This window comes from Bison bison, unplaced genomic scaffold (genome assembly GCF_000754665.1).
Source record: "Bison bison bison isolate TAMUID 2011002044 unplaced genomic scaffold, Bison_UMD1.0 scf7180017864168, whole genome shotgun sequence".
In the NCBI taxonomy this organism is placed as follows: Eukaryota; Metazoa; Chordata; class Mammalia; order Artiodactyla; family Bovidae; genus Bison; species Bison bison.
The window spans coordinates 2,886,272-2,908,694 of NW_011494740.1; the positions used below are offsets into that span (position 1 = coordinate 2,886,272).

At 39.8% G+C, this 22,423-nt stretch overlaps 1 protein-coding gene across 11 annotated transcripts in view; it reads right to left on the bottom strand.

The window, feature by feature from the left end:
* The window catches only part of ABI3BP (ABI family, member 3 (NESH) binding protein), a 296,163-nt gene extending 273,881 nt beyond the window's left edge, over nt 1–22,282 (bottom strand). For 5 of the 11 annotated variants that reach the window (XM_010841961.1, XM_010841962.1, XM_010841959.1 and 2 more), the window contains exon 1: nt 22,007–22,282. In XM_010841961.1, the coding sequence (XP_010840263.1) occupies nt 22,007–22,085 (79 nt within the window). In that variant the 5' untranslated portion in view covers nt 22,086–22,282. The remainder of the gene's footprint in view (nt 1–22,006) is intronic. The other 6 variants (XM_010841965.1, XM_010841967.1, XM_010841966.1 and 3 more) reach the window with 4 other exon arrangements.
* Nucleotides 22,283–22,423: the final 141 nt, after the last annotated feature.

A 22,423-nucleotide genomic window follows, 5' to 3' on the forward strand; every position in this document is an offset into this window, starting at 1 on the left:
AAAGAAAACGGATCTCATTTCTTCATTACACGAGATGCATAGATTTACTTAGCATTTTCCTATTGAGAGGACTGTCATTCAAAGTGTCTTTTTAAAAAAAAATAGGCATATGTATATGTATAACTGAATCACTTGGCTATATACCTGAAAGTAACACAACATTGCAAATAACTAAACTCCATCATAAAATAAATGTTTTTAAAAAACTAAAGCAAACAAAAAACCCCAAGGTGTGTCTTTTCAAGTGTGAAATCAGGCTTACACTGAGACTTAAAGCTGAAAGAACAAAAAAGAAAAAGAAACCCTATGTGACAATTCAATTTAGATTGTATAATTTTAATGGTTGGGCTATGATGACTCTTGAATATAAGATATAGGAAAGGAGAGAGATAAGATTTATTGAATGTGTACCAGACAAATGTAGCCTAGTTCCAAATTTTATCTTATAAGAAATTACTCTGAATTTCTGTAAACTAGTTTACCTTCTAGTAAAGATAGTGGTTTCTAAGAAAATTGATCTCATATTTTTTTTAAAGAACAATATCTATCAAGTATGGGTCAATCTCCAAGGTGTAAAGGTATGGATTCAAAACTTATCTGTCCCATTCCTACTATACAGCTAAAATTAAAAACAAAACCTGATAATATCATGTAACAGCAAGTATGTGGAGTAACTGAAAACTTCATACTTTTTGATAAAGAGTACTATAGCCACTTTAAAAACAGTTTGGCATTTTTAAGGTGAAATATATACTTAATATTTGACAAAGCAATCCCACTCAAAAGGAATGAAAATGTATGTTCACGCAAAGCCCTGTAAATATGGCAGTTTTATTCATAACTGTCCCAAACTAAAAACAACCCAAATGTCCATCAACTGGTAAGTGTCAACAAATTGTGGTCCAGCCATATAATAGAATACTCTTCTACTAATAAAAAGAATAAACTACTAATACCAGCAGCAACATGGATATATCATAAAGCATTATGAAAAATGCCAGACCAAAAAAGGCCACATAATACATGCTTCTGTTATAGGACAGTGTGGAAAGGGCAAAACTATAGGGATCAGATCAGTGGTTACCAGGAACTGGGGGTTAGGGGAAGGAAGCAACTACAAAGGAACACAGAATTTTCTGGGGTGATGGAAATATTTTATATCTTTATTAAAACTGACAAAATATTTCTAGGATTGGGTGGAACAATGGGGTAGACAAACAGGAGACAGAAATGACGTCTTTCTGTGGTGTGTTTAAGGGCTTCCTGGGTGGCTCAGTGATAAAGAATACACCTGCCAATGCAGGAGACGCAGGTTCGCTCCCTGGGTTGGGAATAGCCCCTGGAGTTGGGAATTTCCCTGGAGTAGGAAATGGCTACCCACTCAAGTATTCTTGCCTGGGAAACCCCAAGGACAGAGGGGTCTGGCAGGTTACAGTCCATGGGGTCACAAAGAGTCAGACATGACTTAGCAACTAAATAACAACAACAAAATTGTGTTTAAAATTTAGAAAGGTAAAAAAAGTCATTTGCTGCTTTTCTCTAAATTAAGCTATAACTATAGAAAACTACCACATGCAACACAATGTTGAAATCAGTAACATTTAACTTTAGGGTGCAGAGAGGAATAACAGGTATCCCAAGAGAGGGGTACTCTGGAACGCCAACCCTGTCCTAAATGTGCTTTGAGACCCAATCTCTGTAAGACATGACACGCATTTTGTTTGCAGTCTGGACAAAAAATTTCCCGTTTGATAAGTTAGTCATTTTTAATGTATTGATCTAAAGATTATTTAATAACCAGGCATATTAATAACAGTATAGGAAGTTTCCTAAAGAATACTTGTGCCATTACATTGCCTAAGGAAAAAGAGAAATAAGAACATTTAGAAAGTCAAAAATGTTTACATTTGAATGTAGATAAAGGCCTTTCATCATTGGAAGTTACTTCCTTATTTTATTAAACTGAAATAAAACAAACCTTTTGCAAACAAGATAAAATTGAACCTAGAATCAATATGTTCCCACTTGTAATGAATAAGTCTGAGAAGCAAACTTAAGGAGGGAGCCCCACAGCTTCCTTGGAGGAGACGGCTGGTGAAGACGAAGGGGTCCCACACTTCACAGACAAATTGGGACAAGGATTCTGAAGTGGTTGATAGCAAGGCACAGTCATGATTTTTTTAGTAGATGCTGCCTGTTTGGATGACGATTTCAGATCTAATTCAGTTTTTTGCCTTCTCTTGATTTTTTTTTTTTTTTTTTTTTTTTTTTTTTTGTCCATAGGATCCTCTACAAATAGAACTTGATTCAAAAGTCTGAATATTTTTCTTGCTTAATTAGATGTGTTAATCAAGAGTGGATAAAGGAGTGGTAGGAAATGAGCTGTTTTTACTGCTAAAACAGCCTTTCCTTGGCAGCTATGATGAGTGCTTTGGGAAGGTCAAGTCCATAGTGCCTTGAATCTGCATGAAAGCGGGAGATCACATGGGGCCTTGTGATTCCCTGAATGATGATACATATTAGAAGAAGACTCTGGATCTAGAAAGGAGTTTGGTCTGGGACGAGGGGATGAGCCTGTCCCCTGTGACCTGTATCATCCAAGTAACCCAAGTAACCCAGATATTAACTGGCCAAGGAATTAGTCAACTGGATGGAAACTGCCTATGCAATTTTGTGTTTTTGTTGAATGCTTTGCTAGTAAGGTCTTAGTAACTGGCAATAAGTGCCAGCGATTTTTCTTTGTAATCGTTTTATAAACAATGGTATTTTTCAAGGGAGCAAATGCATTCACCTTAAAGTCCTAACAGCAGCCATTAACAAAGTACTGCTGCTGCCGCTAAGTCACTTCAGTCCTGTCCGACTCTGTGCGACCCCACAGACGGCAGCCCACCAGACTCCTCTGTCCCTGGGATTCTCCAGGCAAGAACACTAGAGTGGGTTGCCATTTCCTTCTCCAGTGCATAAAAGTGGAAAGTGAAAGTGAAGTCGCTCAGTCATGTCCGACTCTTAGTGGCCCCAGGGACTGCAGCCTACCAGGCTCCTCCATCCATGGGATTTTCCAGGCAAGAGTACTGGAGTGGGGTGGCATTGCCTTCTCCATTAATGAAGTACACTGTAGGCAAAATATAGTTAGAACATCTTGAATATTCTGGGATTGTCCTAGTTCGTGACTATACCATCTGTTTCTTCAAAATATCTTTATATTTACCATGCATTCTGGTTTGGGGTTAGAAAAATTTGCTTGCCCTCCACAGATAGCCCATGTAAAGAAATTCCCCACATGAAGTATTTTTTAAAAAATTAAAATTTCTGGAAATGCCATAAAAAATTTCAAATAGCAGAGAAGAGCCTGTTCAAAGTCTAATTCTTCCAAGCAAAATGAATCCCCTTTTTCTCTATGCCCAAATGCAGCTGTATTCATTCCTCTGTTACAGCCTTTATTACATTGTATTATCCTGTTTAGTTCATCTGTTTCTTTTGCTAAAATATAAATTCAACAACTATAACCATTTTTCTCTTTATATCTTTATTCCACCTATTATACATTAGGTGTTTATAAAATGTTGTGTTTTTTTTTTTCTGTATGACTTAAGAAATTTCACAAAGGCCTAATCTGAAGATATAATTACATCAAGAATGCTACAGCATAAACTTCAGCATGAAATCCAAGGTAAGGAAATGAGAGCCTGGCCTGATCCAGGTTTGTCCCAGGAGGCCCATTTGCTCCAGGGGAATTTAGGGATATATTGGGTTGGCCAAAAAGTTCATTTGGGTTTTTCCATACTTGTAGGCCAGCAAGGATTCCATGTGTGAGGGGATTCTATAAGGGGCAAATACAGAAGGTAAATGTCATCTTGGATCTTATACTTCTCTGTTTAAATTTTTTTGGTACCATATCAAACCAGTCAATCCTAAAGGAAATCAACCCTGAATATTCATTGGAAAGACTGATGCTGAAGCTGAAGCTCCAATACTTTGGTCACCTGATGCGATGAGCTGACTCATTGGAAATGACCCTGATGCTGGGAAAGATTGAGGGCAAGAGGAAAAGGAAATGACAGAGGATGAGATGGTTGGATGGCATCACTGACTCAATGGACATGAGTTTGAGCAAGCTCTGGGAGGTGGTAAAGGACAGGGAAGCCTGGTATGCTGCAGTTCATGGGGTGGCAAAGAGTCAGACATGACCTAGCGACTAAACAACATATCAAAATCAATTACATGAAATAAATTGTATGTTAACATCTTTAGTTATGAAATTTGAGATTTTTCATGGACCATCTCAAAGACCTTTTTGCATGTTTTATCAATATAGTGGTGATCCTTCCAGCCGCTCACTTGATGCACCCTAAATCTAACTCAGTGAAAGGCATCTGTCTAGACAGATGGTTCTGAACTTTCACTGGCTCTTAGACTTTTTTTGGAATCTCAATATTTAAAAACTAATATCTCTCCTCCCAAAATGTCTGAATCCACAAGTGTGCTACTGTATGTACAACTTGAAGACTTTTAAGGACTCCTGGAGCTAAGAAAAAGAACTCTTAACTTGCAAGCTATGTACACAATGTTTTCAGCTGGCTGCCAAATATAAATGTCACAGCTCATGTTCAACAAAAGGCTGATGCCCAATACTGACTAAAAGGCTGGCAAGTTAACAGTTTACGTAAGTCAGAATAACAGAGCACTTTTACGTGGAGTATCAAATTCACCTTTAGTTTCACAATTGTCTTTTTCTTAACTGACCTGGTGAAGTAAACTGTTCATACTTTATAGTGGGCTTTTTGAGTTTGGGTTACACTTAACAGACGCTTCAGGCTAATATTAGGCATTAACTTTAACATACATTTACACAAACAGAATGACTCTCACTAATATCTCATAATGTCACCCAAACTTTCCAGTCCCAGATTTAAACATTACTCGCCACTAAACAAGCTTAATTAATGGTGAATGCTGCTCATGCTCCAGCTTGCTATGCAAAGAATGGTTTCTAAGTATAAGGGCAAACAGAATTTCATCACAATAACTACAGCTCTCACTGTCTCAAGCTAAACATTTTGTGCAGTCATGCATCATACGGGAATAGCTGGGTTAGGTAGTTATAACACAGAATCTCTTATGAGGTTAGGTAATTATAACTCAGAATTTCTTATATGCTGAACAAATAAAAAGCACAGGTTTTTCAAATTTATAGAATTATAGGAAGGTAGCCAATTTCCTCTTAACCACTTTCTTTGAATTAGTGCCCCAGTGCTTGGTACTAAATATACAAACCAATCAGTATTATTTCTCCCTACACAGTTAATCTCATTGGAATCATCAGTGATAGTATTTAACATACAGATTATCAGATTACTAAATTGGAATTTGGGATGACTATAGTGAGGGTGGAGGGAACAAGGGGTGGGGATGGGGAGGTAGAACTCTGCATACTTAACAGATTCACTGAGTCAGTGGTTTGCAAAACGTGGCCCCAGGAACAATAGCACCAAAATCACTTGGGAGCTTGTGGAAGTGTAAGTTCTCTGGACCACCCGACCTCTGGTCTAGAATTAGAAACTCAGGATGGGCCCAGCAGGCTGAGCTTTAGCAAGATGACTCTGATGCTTGCTCAAACTTAAGGACCACTGTACTCAGTGATTCCTAGCTCCTTGATATAGTTGGAGAATGATCATCTCCAGGTTTGTCTAACAGCTGTAACTCAATAAAACAAAATTTAGAGGCTTCTTTTCCAATTCCCATCTAATCATCTTCCACAACCAGGCCTTGTGGATGGATGTAGGATGCAAGTACCATAAGGAAGAAGGATAGGTGGGAGAGAGACTTTAGATAAAAGCAGATAAATGGTGGTACCTGTTTCTCCCTTCTTTAAAGAAACAAACATCCTCACAAAATAAGAAAGTCCCAGACTCCCCCGTTGGTCCAGAGATTAGGACTCCATCTGCCGATGCAGGGGACACAGACTTAATCCCTGGTCTGGGAGTATCCCACCTGCCGTGGAGCAACTAAGCCTGTGCTCTAGAGCTGTTGCTTTAGAACCGGGAAGCCACAGCTACTGAGCCCGAGCACCTAGAGCCTGTGCTCTGCAACGAGAAGCCGCCACAGTGAGAAGCCTGTGCACCACAACCAGAGAAACCCCAAGTGCAGCAGTGAAGACCCAGCACAGAAATAATAAAATAATACATTTTTCACTAAAAAATAATAACAAAGTCCCTAGAAAGAGACGTCCCTAAAAGGATCTTGACTCCACTAAATGCTTATCCCTGAATTCCACTGAAATTGTTTGATAACATAACTTACAGGAAGTTTACTTAGTGTTAATATCTGTGGTTCCTTTGTGGCCTGTGAACCTCTGGCCATGAAAAGGAATGTTTGAAATGGATGTTTCTGGGATACCACAAAAACCTTACAGATGACATGTGAGCCATGGGTTATGATGACTCTGGAAAACACTACAGTAAATACTTGTCTTAATTCTTTCACACAAGTGAAAACAGATGCTTGGATTGAATGGATGATTGAGAGCAAGTGTTATATAATGCAATTCACCTGACAAATTTAGGGTCTCCTAAAACTAAATGGTCTTCCTTGTAAACAGCTAAGAAAGGCACCTGAAAATATTTGAGAAAGCACTGACACATTGGTGAAAAATTTTGAAAGTGGGATTTCTTGCCAAGAGGATGTGGAGAAAGAATTTTGACTAGAATATGAAATATTGTTACTTTTTTAGGAGATTCAAGGATATTTTTATTAGTTATTCTGATGATTCCGTTGTAAAATCAGTATTTTAAACTCGAGTTACTGTTCCCCAAACAGGATAGGAAAAACAGTGAAATGCTGTCTATGAAGAGTTTTGCAACAAGAACAAGGTTGTTCTGTATAAGAGCAAAACCATAAACCACACATACCAATATATCAATCAATAAGAAAATCAATGGTGAATCACACCAAATTTAGTCCATTCTAGGACTTTCATCTTATTTCATATTTATTTTTGATTTGTATTACAAGGAGAACAGGCACACAGTGTAGTATGGCACATACCTGTGTAAGCACCAACACCTAAGTTCATATTGTGGATCATTATTACTGTGGATCATGGCCAAAAATGTCTAAAAGCCAAGAGAATATATAGTTTCTATGGCAGAGATAGTGGAAGGTGTTCTAAGCACAAGGATGGAAACATTGAAGAAGACATGAAAGCAGAAAATGGGAGGGCTGAAAAGAGTGAGATGAAAATTTGGAAGTCATCTGTTAAGTACAGCAAAGAAAATAGAGAGAAATAGAGATCAAAGAGGGAGACTGGTTTGTGGAAATGATATGAAATGCCACAACTGTAGTCCAGTTGTCAATTAGAGGATCCTATTTCATGGGAACAGTTGACACAGAAACTCAGTTTCATGGCAATACTGGCTACCAGTCAAATGAAGAGAAACATGGCATTTGAACTGCAGATCCAACTCAACCCCCTAGAAAAGGCAAAGTTCTCTGCAAAGTTCTTGAATATATCAGATACCAACAGCTATCCTGGAACAAAAATAAGGAACAAATAAAAAAAGTTACCTTACAAAATAACACTATGATATCTGGCTTTTATCAAGCATATGTTATTGCCACACGTAAAGGGACATACTAACTTATACCATAATCAAAACCATTTAAGGGCTTCCCTGGTGGCTCAGTGGTAAAGAATCTGCCTGCCAGTGCAGGAGACAGGAGTTTGATCCCTGGAGTGGGCCTATCTCACATGCTGCAGAGCAACTAAGCCCATGTGCCACAACTATTGAGATTGTGTTCTAGAGCCCAAGAGCCACAACTACTGAAGCCTGCACGCTCTAGAGTCCATGCTCAGCAATAAGATAAGCCAACACAATGAGACCCTGGTCATTGCAACTGACCAGGTTCAGTCATTGCAATTGAACCCAGAATCAATCCCTGGGTCAGGAAGATCCCCTGCAGAAGCGCATGGCAATCCACTGCAGTGTTCTTGCCTGGAGAAACCCATGAACAGAGGATCCTGGCGGGCTACAGTCTGTGGGGTCACAAAGAGTTGAATATGATTGAAGTGTCTTAGCACACACACACGTGGTATTAAGACATGATATGGTTTGTCCAATCTGATATGCATCAGTTCAGTTCAGTTTAGTCGCTCAGTCATGTCCAACTCTTTGTGACCCCATGAATCACAGCACACCAGGCCTCCCTGTCCATCACCAACTCCCAGAGTTCACTCAAACTCAGGTCCATCAAGTCAGTGACCCCATCCAGCCATCTCATCCTCTGTTGTCCCCTTCTCCTCCTGCCTCCAATCCATCCCAGCATCAGAGTCTTTTCCAATGAGTCAATTCTTCGCATGAGGTGACCAAAGTATGGGAGTTTCAGCTTTAGCATTATGCCTTCCAAAGAACACCCAGGACTGATCTCCTTTAGAATGGACTGGTTGGATCTCCTTGCAGTCCAAGGGACTCTCAAGAGTCTTCTCCAACACCACAGTTCAAAAGCATCAATTCTTCGGCACTCAGCTTTCTTCACAGTCCAACTCTCACATCCATACATGACCACTGGAAAAACCATAGCCTTGACTAGATGGACCTTTGTTGGCAAAGTATTGTCTCTGCTTTTGAATATGCTATCTAGGTTGGCCATAAATTTCCTTCCAAGGAATAAGTGTCTTTTAATTTCATGACTGCAGTCACCATCTGCACTGATTTTGGAGCCCCCAAAAATAAAGTCTGACACTGTTTCCCCATCTATTTGCCATGAAGTGATGGGACCAGATTCCATGATCTTCATTTTCTGAATGTTGAGCTTTAAGCCAACTTTTTCACTCTCCTCTTTCACTTTCATCAAGAGGCTTTTTAGTTCCTCTTCACTTTCTGCCATAACCACAGAAAACTAGTCAATCTAATCACACTAGGACCACAGTTTTGTCTAACTCAATGAAACTAAGCCATGCCCTGTGGGGCCACCCGAGACGGGCAGGTCATGGTGGAGAGGTCTGACAGAATGTGGTCCACTGGAGAAGGGAATGGAAACCACTTCAGTATTCTTGCCTTGAGAACTGATATGCAAAGAGGTTATCAAATTAATGTAAATTTGTGCTTTTTGCAAATTTGCTGATGCCAAGATAAATGAGCAGGAAACCATGATATTTGTAGTCAAGTGGAACATTCAGTATGACACAGAAACATCCATTCCTTCCTTGAAAAAAAAATACAAAGTGTGCACTGTCTTCCAAAGGGATGATTCCTGCTGAATTCCAACAGAAGAGTCAGCTGTGAGGTAAGGACTAGGGCCAAAGCGGCCAGTGGCGGAAGGTGGGGGTGGAAGCCCGGAGAATGTTCTGAGGATTCTTCTGGTGTTGAGAGAAGGAGGAAAGAGGAAAGGAGGAAATTCCAAAGGGAACAGAAGGAGAAGGAGGCTGAATGGAAAGGAAGATTAGGAACAAAAGGAGGTAGGGGAGGAAAAAAAAGAGAGTCTCTTGAGGGGACTGATCAGTCACCACATCAGACCAACCCATACCTAAGAATCAACCAGACAGACCAGGTGTTCACAGGAAAGTCAAATTACACAGAACCACATCCCAAACATACATGGAGGAAAAATGACCAGAGACCATGATCCATACTCCCAAATCTTTCACAATAAAAGGTAAATTTCTGAGCGAAAGTTTCTACCCTGCTGTGGGAGAGCTGAACAAGAGAACAGGAGCTGCTGATGGCAAGAATTGTATTTTAAAAATCCACAGTGCCATGACTCTGGTCTTCAGGCCCTGGTCACTGTGAGGCTGATACCTGACAGGCCGACACACGAGACTCTGACCTCCAGCAACAAAGCCTTCTTTCAGCTCAGCCTACTTTCAGGAAATGTCCAGGAGAAAAGAGCATCTAGATCTTTCTCTGGCTTCCAGGGCAGGTGAAGAGTTTCCAAAATTGTGGCTGTTCATCCACATTCCCTCTTAAGAAAATTACTACCAAAAATCTAAAAAATGATACTGATGAACCTATTTGCAGGGCAGGAATAGCGGTGCAGATGTAGAGAACAGACTGTGGACTCAGGGGGAGGGGGAGAAGGTGGGACGAATTGAGAAAGTAGCATTGATATATACACACTACCCTGTGTAAAATAGCTAGCTAGCGGGAAGCTAGTGTACAGCACAGGGAACTCAGCTCAGGGCTCTGTGACAACTGAGAGGAGTGGGGTAGGGGTGGCGGGAGGGGGCTCAAGAGGGAGGGGATATATGTATTCATTGGGCTGATTCACGATGTTGTACAGCAAAAACTAACACAATACTGTAAAGCGATTATATTCCAATAAAAAATAAATATTCCAAAAAATCCATTAAAGTCACCCTAGTATTAGTTAGTAGTGGAAGCTAAAAAGAGAACTGTTATTTTTATTATTCCTTTTTTTCAGGGAAGCAGCTCTGATGTTCAGAGAGGTCAAGTCACTCACCAGGCCCACAGTGACTCCTGGATTTTGATAGACCCTATCACTATTTCCCAATATTAATCCTCCCAGTTCATAATGAAACTACAGTTTAGGGTAAACCTCAAAGGCAGAACATGGCCAGCATTGCTTTCCTCCTAATTCTAGTAAGAGAATGAGTAATTAGAAAATCACTCTGCGATAGCAGAATTGTTGAGTATTTGAAGAGGACAAGCCACGAGAGGAAGGGAGGGGCCGTTCTTCAGATCATCTGATACCTGATCCCAAACTTACTGGCTCGAGATGCTTTAACTCCATCTGGGAAAGTGAAAGAAGGAAACTCTGCCCTGAATCCCTTGCCGGCATATCTGTAACAGGCCTGGATTCCAGAGCTCTCTGCCAGCACGACTTTGGCAGGCACCCCAATCCCCTCCTTCAATGACAGAATCTGCCGCTCTCAGAGAAGAAAGGCCTGTTAGGGCTTGCACACCCACACACGTGTACCCAGCAGACTCTCAGCAGGACCCTTGGAAAACCAGAACGTTTTATTATCCGCTAACAGATTGGAAAAAAAAAATCAAAGGATGTCATTTAAGGAGGAAGGGAATCTGAAATTCCACTTTGGCATCTTGTGGGAAGCGATGTAACCCCTGCTTCGTGCTAGCAGGGGTTCATTCTCCACTCAGAGAGATCTTTCATTTTATTAGAGACACAGAGTAACATACTTGTGTTTCAGATTATAAGTCATCCTATGTGCTCATAAATTATCCTTAACATAAAGCAGGAAGAAGATGAGCTGGAATATATATGAAAAGTAGACGTTTTAGTGGCTCATCATGTCTGACACCATGGACCGCAGCCGTCCAGGCTCCTACTGAAGTGGGTAACTATTTCCTTCTCCAGAGGATCGTCCCATCCCAGAGATCAAACCTGGGTCTCCTGCACTTCAGGTAGATTCTTTACTGTCTGAGCCGCCAGGGAAGCCCATGGTTACATGCAAAATTCAAGGAACAATATCCAAAGGCAATTCACATACTCTGTTTACTGAATGTTGTCTTAACTCATATTTTGCATTGACTGGAATCATAGGGTACTTTGTTATCCTTAATATATTATATGAATTCATTTTTTCTTCTTTATGTGCATATATATCAATTAAAACAAGTACATGGCAACACAGTGGGATAGCTTAACTTCTGCAAGTTTGGCTGTTATGTAAGGATAAAGAATTAAGACACTAACAGGTTCATATAAAAGGAAATTACCTTTGTGTGGCCAACTTGTATTTCAATTAGAACTAATTTCAAACTCCTGAAGGCAGGAAATGTCTAAATCATTCTTATAATCCTAATATGATAATTGTTTTGTTTCCTTTTTAAAATGTTATTTCTTTTTAATGTCATTTTTTAAATAAAAATATTCACTTACATATTTAAATATGCTCCTCCCCCTCTTCCTACTGGTAACCACTACTCTGTTCTCTTTTATAAGTCTGCTTTTTTTGTGGGATATTTACTAGTTTGTTGTATTTTTTAGATTCTACACATAAGAGATATTATCTAGCGTTTGTCTTTGTCTGACTTATTTCACTTAGAGGACATTAGTCCTCTAAGTTGGCCCGTGTTGCTGCAGATGGCAAAATTTCATCCTTTTAATGGTTGAGTAGTATTCCACTGTGTGTATATGCCAATAATCCTAATGTGATGATCTTTTTAAAGTTAACTGAATGACAGAATAAACAAATTTAAGTCCACTCCTGAAAAATGTAATCAACCATAGCTTCTCAGATCTAGCCCCTGAGATTTTGTGAAAGTAGACATTTAAACTTATGATCTAACACCAAAAACAAATGTTAACCTTAATTTTAAACATTTTCTTATTTGGGCTGAAAAGGAAGTTTAAAAATTTTTCCAAATAATGCTTCAAAATCCAGGAACAAAGTAGCACAAGATAAAAATTGCCTTTAAGTTGGAGTTACAACTTAAATAACAAAATAATTCACTTTCAACTTTTAAATTTTATCCTGTACTCATCCAGAAAGATTTATCACTCACACATACAGATTTTCAAAACCTGTAGACAGTGGTCCACAACTCTGGCTACATTGAAATCACCTGAAGAATTTTTTTTTCTCTCTCCCACCCCATGACAATTAAATCGTAATTGAGTAGGGGAGCAGAATAATACTGATATTTTTTAAAACCTTCAGTTTTTCTAATATACAAGTTTACAACTGCTGAGGATAGATGCTATCATAGTTAAACTAATAGCTAAATATATTTTAAAAGAAAATACTGAGTTTCTGTATCATAGGTGAAGCTTAAATTAGACCTCATTTTTCCCTTTAGTTAACTCTAATCTGACCAAAAGATGCTTGGAGTGGGTGATTTGGTCTGATTTTCTAGAGTATGGGATTTAGATGTACAGTCCTTGATTGGAGAACAATAAGAAACTTCTGTGAAGGCATCATATCTCCCACCTCCTTTTCAGAATTCTTCAAGGAGGGGCATTAGCTGATTTCATAGCTTATTATATAGAGGAGGTCTAAAAATCTCAGGCTAGCTTTAAGGCTCCCAAATGTCTACCCAAATCACTGAGAATGTAAGTCAGGCTTTTGTTAGATCAGGGAAACTACAATCCAGCATCAGAATCTCACTGTGGAAGGTTCTTGGTGGGGAACATAAGCTAAAATTAGGAGCAGTGGAGTTAAGTCCTGGCTCAGTCTTGCTCTCCACAGAACTTTTACAAATTAGCCTGAGACCTTGAAGTTTACCTGTCTTATCATGTATCTCCCAGGACTTTGGGACCATCTCAACACAAGAAGAGACTGTGAAGTATGGAAAATACTCAACAGAGTAAGTAAGTAAGTGTTAGTTGCTCAGTCGTGCCCAACTCTTTGCGACCCCATGGACTGCAGCCCACCAGGCTCCTCTGTCCATGAGATTTTCCAGGCAAAAATCCTGGAGTGGGTTGCCTTTTCCTCCTCCAGGGGATCTTCCCAACTCAGGGATCAAACCCGGGTCTTCTGCACTGCAGGCAGATTCTTTACTGACTGAGCTACAAGGGAAGCCCTACTCGACAGGGTATTCTAGTATTAACATTCTACATAGTCTGGGTGCCTGGAGGAGGCGATGGCACCCCACTCAAGTACTCTTGCCTGGAAAATCCCATGGACGAGCCCGGTAGGCTTCAGTCCATGGGGTCGCGAAGAGTCAATCACAACTGAGTGACTTCACTTTCACTTTTCACTTTCATGCATTGGAGAAGGAAATGACAACCCACTTCAGTGTTCTTGCCTGGAGAATCCCAGGGACGGCAGAGCCTGGTGGGCTGCCATCTATGGGGCTGCACAGAGTCGGACACGACTGAAGTGACTTAGCAGCAGTCTGGGTGCCATGCTAAGAATATATTTTGTGCATAACCTACATTTTTTGTGTTTTGTTTCCTAGCACATATGGAAGAATTGTTTTATTCATACCAAAAAGGATCTGAAAGAAGCTCTTTTAGTTTATCCAGTTGTCTCCATCTCATCCGCTGCCAGAGTATACTTTCATCCTCCAAACAAAAGTTTCATTCGACCTTATAACAACTCCTCCATTTACTAGAAAAGCCACTCAGTGATGTTTCAGAAGTACATTTTATGAAGGCTGTATCAACATCGTAAGTATTAATTGCTGAATATCTGTACATTTTGTCAAAGAAAATTTTCATTTTGTCTTATGTTTTCTCTTTTTAAGGGATGATGGCATCTGAGTCTTATAAGGAAAGCAAAGCTTCTATCTGGGGGACATTTACTTTGCATACTGCTCTTCATGGGACTGGCCACACTTGAGGAATCTAGGCACTGACTGGTCTCTTGTATATAGAAAACATGGTCTACATTGGGTGCTGAATAGTTACCTTGAGTCTTTGACTAGTAAGATATTCATCTCAGTTCTCAGAGATTCCCTACAACTCCAACCATGGAGGCAGACAAATTGGCAGTTTGCCTGCTGGGCATTTGCCACTAAAGACTGAACTCTGTGAAAAGTAGATGGGGTGTTAATGCTCAAACCAGTGTTATTTTCTGCAGTTAGATTCCCTGTATTCCTTGGCTTCTCTGGTAGCTCAGCTGGTAAAGAATCCGCCTGCAATGCAGAAGACCCTAGTTCTATCCCTGGGTTGGGAAGATCCTCTGGAGGAGGGTATGGCAACCCACTTAGTATCCTTGCCTGGAGAATCCCCATTTGCAGAGGAGCCTGGTGGGCTATAGTCCATGGGGTCGCAAAGAATCAGACACAACTGAGCCACTAAGCAGAGCATATTCATTGTTCCACCGTATCATTTACTAGCTGTGTGACTTCAAGCAGTCATTGGTTATTTTGTGATGGGTAGACTCTAACATAACCCCCAATAATTCCCATCTCCTGTTACTCTGTAATTGTCTTGTGTGACAGCACCAGGAAGCTGCCTCTATTCAATAGAATATAGCAAAGGTGGGCTGCTGCCTCCATGATTAAGCTGCATAGGATTGTAATCTACATCCTTCCTGCAGACACATCTGGGATTGTACACCTTGATGAAGCAACAGCCATTACAGAGAAGCCCATGTGGCAAAGGTCAGAGGTAACCTGTGGCCAACAGCCAGTATGGAAATGAGGTCCTCAAACCAAGGATCCTCAGAGAACTGAAGTCTACCAATAGACACAAGAACTTGAAAGTTGATCCTTTTGCAGTTGAGCCTTTAGATGAGACCTGAGCTAGGCTGACACCTTTGTTGCAGTCCTGTGAAAGACTTTGAAGGGAGGACCCAGCTAAGCCCGACTCAGACTCCTAACCCACAGAGACTGTGAAACAAAAAATATGTGATGGGGGCTTCCCTGGTGGTTCAGTGGTAAAAAAAAATCAGCCTGCCAATGCAGGAGACGGCTTTGATCCCAGGTCCAGGCAGATCCCATATGCGGCTGAGCTACTAAGCCTGGACTCTGAAGCTTGGGAGCCACAATTACTGAGCCCACATGCAGCAACTTTTTAGTAGTAGCAACTACTGCCCTAGAGTCCATGCTCTGTAACAAGAGAAGCCATTGCAATGAGAATCCCACGCACTGCAACTTGAGAGTAACCCTTGCTCCTCACACCTAGAGAAAAACCCCTGCAGCAATGAAGACCCAGCACAGCCATAAATAAATAAAAAAATAAAAATTGTTTTAAATGTGTGATGTTTTAAGCTGCTAAGTTTGTAGTAATTTATTGTGCAATAATCAATAACTAACATTCTCTCTAGGTTTAGTTCCTAATCTGTGAAATGGGGATAATATATTTCACAGGTGTGAGGATAAAATGAGGCTGTGTATATAAACACTGAGCATTAAACAGCATGCCTGATACACAGTAACACGGTTGTTATCATATTCTTTAAATGGGATTCTAATAGAATATGTATTTAAAACATTGTTTTTTTTTTTATTTTAGCATGCTCATTCTTTGGCTGATACTATTTTTTTTACTATTCTAGTAATGTCTCATTAGATAATCCTGTTAATTTTTAAATTTTACATTTATTTTTAGATCACTTTTATTAAGTTCATCTGTTTGCTTTCAATATTCTCCCTTTCTTTTATACTTGCTTTTATAAATCGCAATCAGCAAATCAGGCAAAAGGGAAGTCTTTCTGAGGATGACGATGCAGAATAGTTTGTCACATTACTTAATGGCCCTCCCTTCATTAGACATCTCACTTTTGTCTTAGCTCACATTAACCTTTAAAAGCATTTAACTGTCTTTTCTATAATACAGTTATTAATGAATTTGTCTATTCTCAAGTGCTACCCTGTACCTCATTAACTTCTGAGAGACAGAGAGAGACTACAATTCCTAAATAGTTAGTATTTTATAGCCTGATATAGCAGTCATAAAACGAAACTAGTGAATGTGTAATTAGCAGCATGCACAGCATGTGTGCTCAGTTGTGTCCGACTCTTTGGGACCCAGTGGACTGTAGCCCGCCAGGCTCCTCTGTCCCTGGGATTCTCCAGCAAGAATACAGGAGTGGGTTGTCATTTCCTCCTCCAGGGAATCTTCCCAACCCAGGGATCGAACCCACATCTCCTGCATCGGCAGGCAGATTCTATACCACTGCATCACCTGGGAAGCCCTGAAGCCGAGAGGAACCTTATTTTTAAGCACTGGATTCTCAACATGATACTCTTACCATCAAAGAAAAATTATACTTGATCAATTTTTACATTTCAAATACATGTTTCTTTTATCACAGGGGCTGGATCTCAATCCATTTTATCTAGTAGGCAGCGCTTGAACAGACAAACAAATCAATACAACTGCCCAGAAACTTCAGAGTTGTAGAAGATGCTAAAATAATTCCCCTGTGGTTTTCAAACTTGTTTTCTTCTAACAGAACTATATTTTTCCAATGTACTCTTTAATACAGTCTCACCAATACATAAATGTATACTACTCTGATAAAAGCAGAATCCATCCACCAGAATTCCTTGCCTGCCCACATTATTCTTCTCCCAAATTCCCTGTTCCAAGATGGAAAAGACCCTCCCTGGGTCCTTACAGGTATCAAGGACCCTCTGCAGAAATGGACTGAGTCATTGGAGTGACACATTCTTGTTTCGTCAAAGTAAGGTTGGGAGGGCTCCTTGGAAAGTGAGAGCTGTTACCTCAAGTGAGTAGTTGGGAAAATTTAGAGTAAGACATAAGACCCTCTTCTCCAAAGACAACCTGCTACTTCTGCTTTGTAATCGATCTTGGGGAGTCAAGACAGACAGAGAGAAGGAAAACACAGTCGTGTCCTAAGTCAACTTAGTCTTGGCTTCCCCTCTGAGTATTAATCCCTGTCGAGTTGTGGCCCCTGGGGGTGGCCTAGGCTCTGGCCATGCAGCTACCCCTGGAGCTGCATGGCCAGAGGAGAGAATAGTAATTTATTGTGCAACAATCAATAACTAACATTCTCTTTAGGTCCAGCCTTCTACTTAGGTGCCTTATCTTCTCATAATGTTTGGCCCCTTCAGTCTGGACTGGGTCCTTCCTGGTTATTTTCAAGTTTCTTTGTGCTTCAGTCAAATCAGAGGATGCTGTCTCTGTAGCATAATTATTCTTTTACATCCCTGTCTTCTCCATCAACTGATTAGGAAGACGGGTATCATGCCCTGTCTTCCCACCTCAGCTTTGCATATACACGGAATACAGTTTGTTACTTGAACAAATGAACACATCTTTATGTAGAACAGGGAGCTGATGTTACATAGAAATTAAAGACACAGTCTGCCACTTGCTTGCCGAGTGACTTTGGGCAAACACTCTGAGGCAAAATTTTATGCTCTGTAAACTGAGAGTAATAAAGTACCTGCTGTTTAGGGAAACATCAAGCTTTTAGTTAGTTTTCCACATTAAAAAAACATAGCCGTAAATTACCACAAACGATATGAGCTCAAATAATGTTATCTATAATAACAGAGATGAGTTGTTAATAGCTGTGAGAGTTATTATTATCATCATCTGCTCTGATTTTTCACCTTGGAGTCAGAGATTTCTACCTTGTCAGGTAAGAACCTGAGACGAAGGGCTGCCTCTTTCTTCCCTTTGCACAAGCCAAGAGTCACACCCAAGTCATGACCTCACACCCTTGGATCATCTGATCACATGTGTATCTGAAATGTTCCTCTCTGGTTTTCCTCACACCTATATCAGGAGGACTGATCAAGTTAGCTAGAAATAGTAGTCTTTGCTTTCTGACTGATTGCAATCTTCCAAACACAGGAGTTTCTGCAAAGAGGTATGTCAAGCCTCACATGTCCCATTATAAGCTTTTCTTGGCTCCCATCACTGCATATTGTTCTCTGTGGTTTTTATTTTTGCCTGTATGCCAGGGGGAAAAGAAAAGTTCTATGGTGCCAAGAATAAAGTATCCTAGAGGTATCTGCAACACAGGGGCTTTCAAGGGTGTCAAACAATGTGGGAATTCTTCTTCAAGGCCTGGGTGTTACGGTCTAAACCTCCTCCTGAAACACAAGTTCAGGAGGATCTTTCCTGGAGGTTGTGTGAGGCTTCCCCAGTCCCCACAGAAAAGTTGATCCTAAGGTGAAGGTGCAGCTTTCCATAGAGAAAAGCAATGTTTGAACTTGATAATCAAACATTGGGTTGAGGAAGTCCAGGCTGAAAAACAGTAGAGTCCTTCTCTCATTGCCCTGTAGAGCAACACAACTCCCTTGCCCCACCTTTCGCCAAGAACATTTGCTACCCTTCTAGATGTGTGTCACTTTGGACACAGATCACATATTATTTGGTGTGCGTATTTTTTTCAGTATTGATCTACTTTTATGCAACCCAATAGACGATTTTTTGAATGCCTGTTATATGTCAGACCCATTACTGAAAGTTTTGCAACTCTTAGCTCATTGATTCCTACAATACTGCAAAATAGTTATCATTAATCCCATTTTACACATGATAAGACATGCTTAGCAAAGGCAAATAAATGATTTGCCAAAGAACATAGTCATCAAGGGGTAGAGAGGAGAAGAGGTCTGCTAATAAGGTATGTAAGTATGTATGCTCAGCTGTGTCCGACTTTTTGCTACCCCATGGACTGTAGCCTGCCAGGCTCCTCTGCCCATAGAATTTTCCAGAAAAGAATACTGGAGTGGGTTGCCATTTTCCTACTCCATTAATAATAGTCTCCAACTTTATTCTAAGTTTTCAAAAAGTAAGAAATATTCTTCCAGTATCTTATTTTCTATAACAAAGAATGTGGTTATGTATGTAAATAGGCATAAGACATGTAACAAGTGATCTCTTATTTAAAAAATAATTTTTTCCTATAAATAGCCAGCTATATTTATCAACTATATGCCCCCCCACACACACCCAACAGACATGTTCTACACACGTGAAGATTAAGATAATGTTTAAAATCTTTATAAGAAACCCTCTTACTCAAGGGAAGGACAGCATTCACATTTACATTGCAGAATATAGCTCCTAAAATCTAGAGCGAAACAGGGCCAAACATAGATTTCTCAGTCAGGAACCTGGGATCCAGTTCTGTTTCTGCTATCAGTGTGGGAAAACTACTAAATCTCCCTGCCTTTGGGTATCTTCATTTATAAAATGGTTATACTGGTCCGTGGTTCCCAATTATAGGCCTATGATGAAGCTTTCATCAGTCTGTAGTGAAATGAAAAAAATAAAAACAATGGGCTTATTTGTATAAAATCATTTGTTTTGTAAATCTGTTAAAAATGGCTAGCTTTCAAGTATGTCCTCTATAATAAAACCCTGATACTCAAAATATATATTTATTTTTACAAGTCCACGAATCCAAATATCTGGGAACCCTAGCCTAGGTGATCACTGTTATCTTTTCTAGCTTCAAAATTCTATCCTCTTCATAAATGACAAATGATATTTAATTAACTTTAAAATAGGAAGGCAAAAAGAAAAGGAAAAAAAAAAACTTATCTTTTTTTTTTCTTATTTAGTTCTGTTCTTCCTCAAATGTGAAAGTTAAGCCCCTGACAAAATATTATAACTATTCCACTAGAAGAAAGATTCTTAGTCAAATGAGTTTGGGAAACAATCAGTTGAAAAAGTGGGACAGTTTTCTTCACAGAGAAATTTTCAGAACCTGTCAAGTTCTAAAATCTGCTGTGACTCCCCCAGAACAGAAAAAGCATGAATGGTCCCCAGGTTACTGATGGGGAGCAGATGCCTGCCCCAAACCCCTTCTGAGGGCAATACTCCTATTCCGGGAATGCAGTTTGAGAGAGGTGGCTTCCTCTAAAAGAAAGACCCTCAGCAGCTTCGGTGATAAAGACAAAACATAGCATTAGTGACAAGGAGACTTGCCATTTATTTTATATTAATTTGATAGTTTTTTCAAGTTACTGGTCTACGGATTTTTTTTTAATTACGAAAGAAACCTGGATGAAAATTCTTCAGATTAAAGTACAATGGGCAAGACATTTATCTTGTGGCTATTTTTAACAATTTTCTTTTTACCATAACAAATAAAGGAAGATTGTGTCAAGAGATTTGTATCTAGTGATTGCAACATGATAATTAAAGCATTTGGAATTTGCAAAAGTCTGCAGTCACAAAATCATGGCTATCACCCCTACACGGTAAGTACAAGGTAAAATAAAAGCATCTGTAGTTATTAAGCCTGAGAAAATCTGCAGACTTTTCTCAGATGGTGAGTCCTTGTTAACTATCTTAGCAGTAGGAATAATTAATTCTGAATGCTTGAGGCTCCTGATTGACTTATTTAAACACTTTTCACAATGATCGAGAAACAAAACTTGATGGAAGAAAAATATCTAATAGTGTATATTTTCATCTTAATTCTTTTATTATTTATTTTTGCAGAATTATCTTAGAGTCAAGAAGGTTTACTCAGCCTTTTTTATTGCTTTTTAATCATCATGTGAAATATCAATGAGCCAAACCCTTCAGCCTTCACACTCTGGATTCAAGTTTCATTTAACACACTGAGGAGAGAATGATTTTCACTTGGGACAAGATGATCTGGGAGCAAACCAGCCGGAGGGAGGACCTAGCAGGATCTTTGGATATTCTGACCTGAACAGACTCTGTTCTCTCCCCCTCTTCTGCTATGTACTTTTCAGTTGCAGACTCTCTTTCCGACTCTGAGCACAGCAGGGTTTTGACAAGCCCATAGCTGCATTGTCTCTGATATTTTCCATCATAACTGTATGATAAATTCCAGCCTGTTTTTCCTAATCCTGCTGACTACAGCAGTCTGCAACCATAAAAAGTTTTCACAGACTTGGAGTTGGCTTAGAGAAGTGCCTCCGCAAAGGAACAACAAAAAAAAAAGAACAACATTTATGTTCAAAGACAGGAGAGAGGCAACCTTTGCTTTTGGTGTGATGGGCTCAAGAGGTAGTTTTTAAGGTCTGTTTAAGACATTTTCCTTTTCTTCTGATGACATTTGTAAATAGAATACCAACACTAAAATGAGAACAATTTAGCCAAGGAAAGGGGGAATGTCATGTCCAATGGATCAAACCCTATTCCAAACTCCACCAGAGAAAAAGTGTCTACATCATAGCTCATGACTGTCCTTCACTGGTGTGTCCTGCCTAGAATCCTCTAGCCTCCAAGCTAACAGGTATGTGTGAGGTTTACACAAAATGATTCTAGGTTTCCAACTAGCTTCTTTCAAACATTCAGCTAGTACTGGTTTAGTCTCTGAGGTATAAAAACACCAAACGAGTCTTTTCAACAGACTACAATACCCATCTATACAATACAATTCAATATACAAGTACTGTAATTGGCAACTATACCATTCAAGCTACCGTGAACACGGCTAAAGCCAGAAAGAAGTTGGTTTGCATTTTTTGCAATAAAGAGATGCAACTGAAAAGTACATAGCAGAAGAAGGGGAGAGAAAAGCAAAAGTTTAAGCTACTTCTCTTCACATTTGAACTGTGACTCTCTGAGAACTCAAATCCCCCCATTTGTCAAAGCAGATCCCATTTAATCTCAACGTTTAAAAGCTAGTACCTCAAACATCATTTTGAAAACACAAAACATCAGAGCTACTTGCCTTTTGGCAATTTCTGTGCATTTCCCAGAGCTAGTGCAATACTTCCACAGAGAAGTAGACACCCCAAGCTGGAGAGCATGTTGCATTTGCCACCTCACACGGGTAGTGATTCTGGTGGGGGTCCCGCAACCCTGGAGCTGCATTTAAGTGGACTGTCTCCTGATGACAGAGGCGGGCGGCTGCACTTAGCTGTGCCGTGGGCTTACTCACAGGGGGTGGAGACAAAATGACATCACACCCTTTCCCACACACACACCAAAAAAAAAAAAAGAAAAGAGAGAGAGAGAGAAAGGCATAACAGCAAAAAACCTATCATCACATTTCCTCCTAGGTTGTAACTGTTTGTCTCTTCTCTTCCCTCTATGATATAAAACTTGGAATTATGGTCAATATATATTTATGAAAGAAAAAGTATTT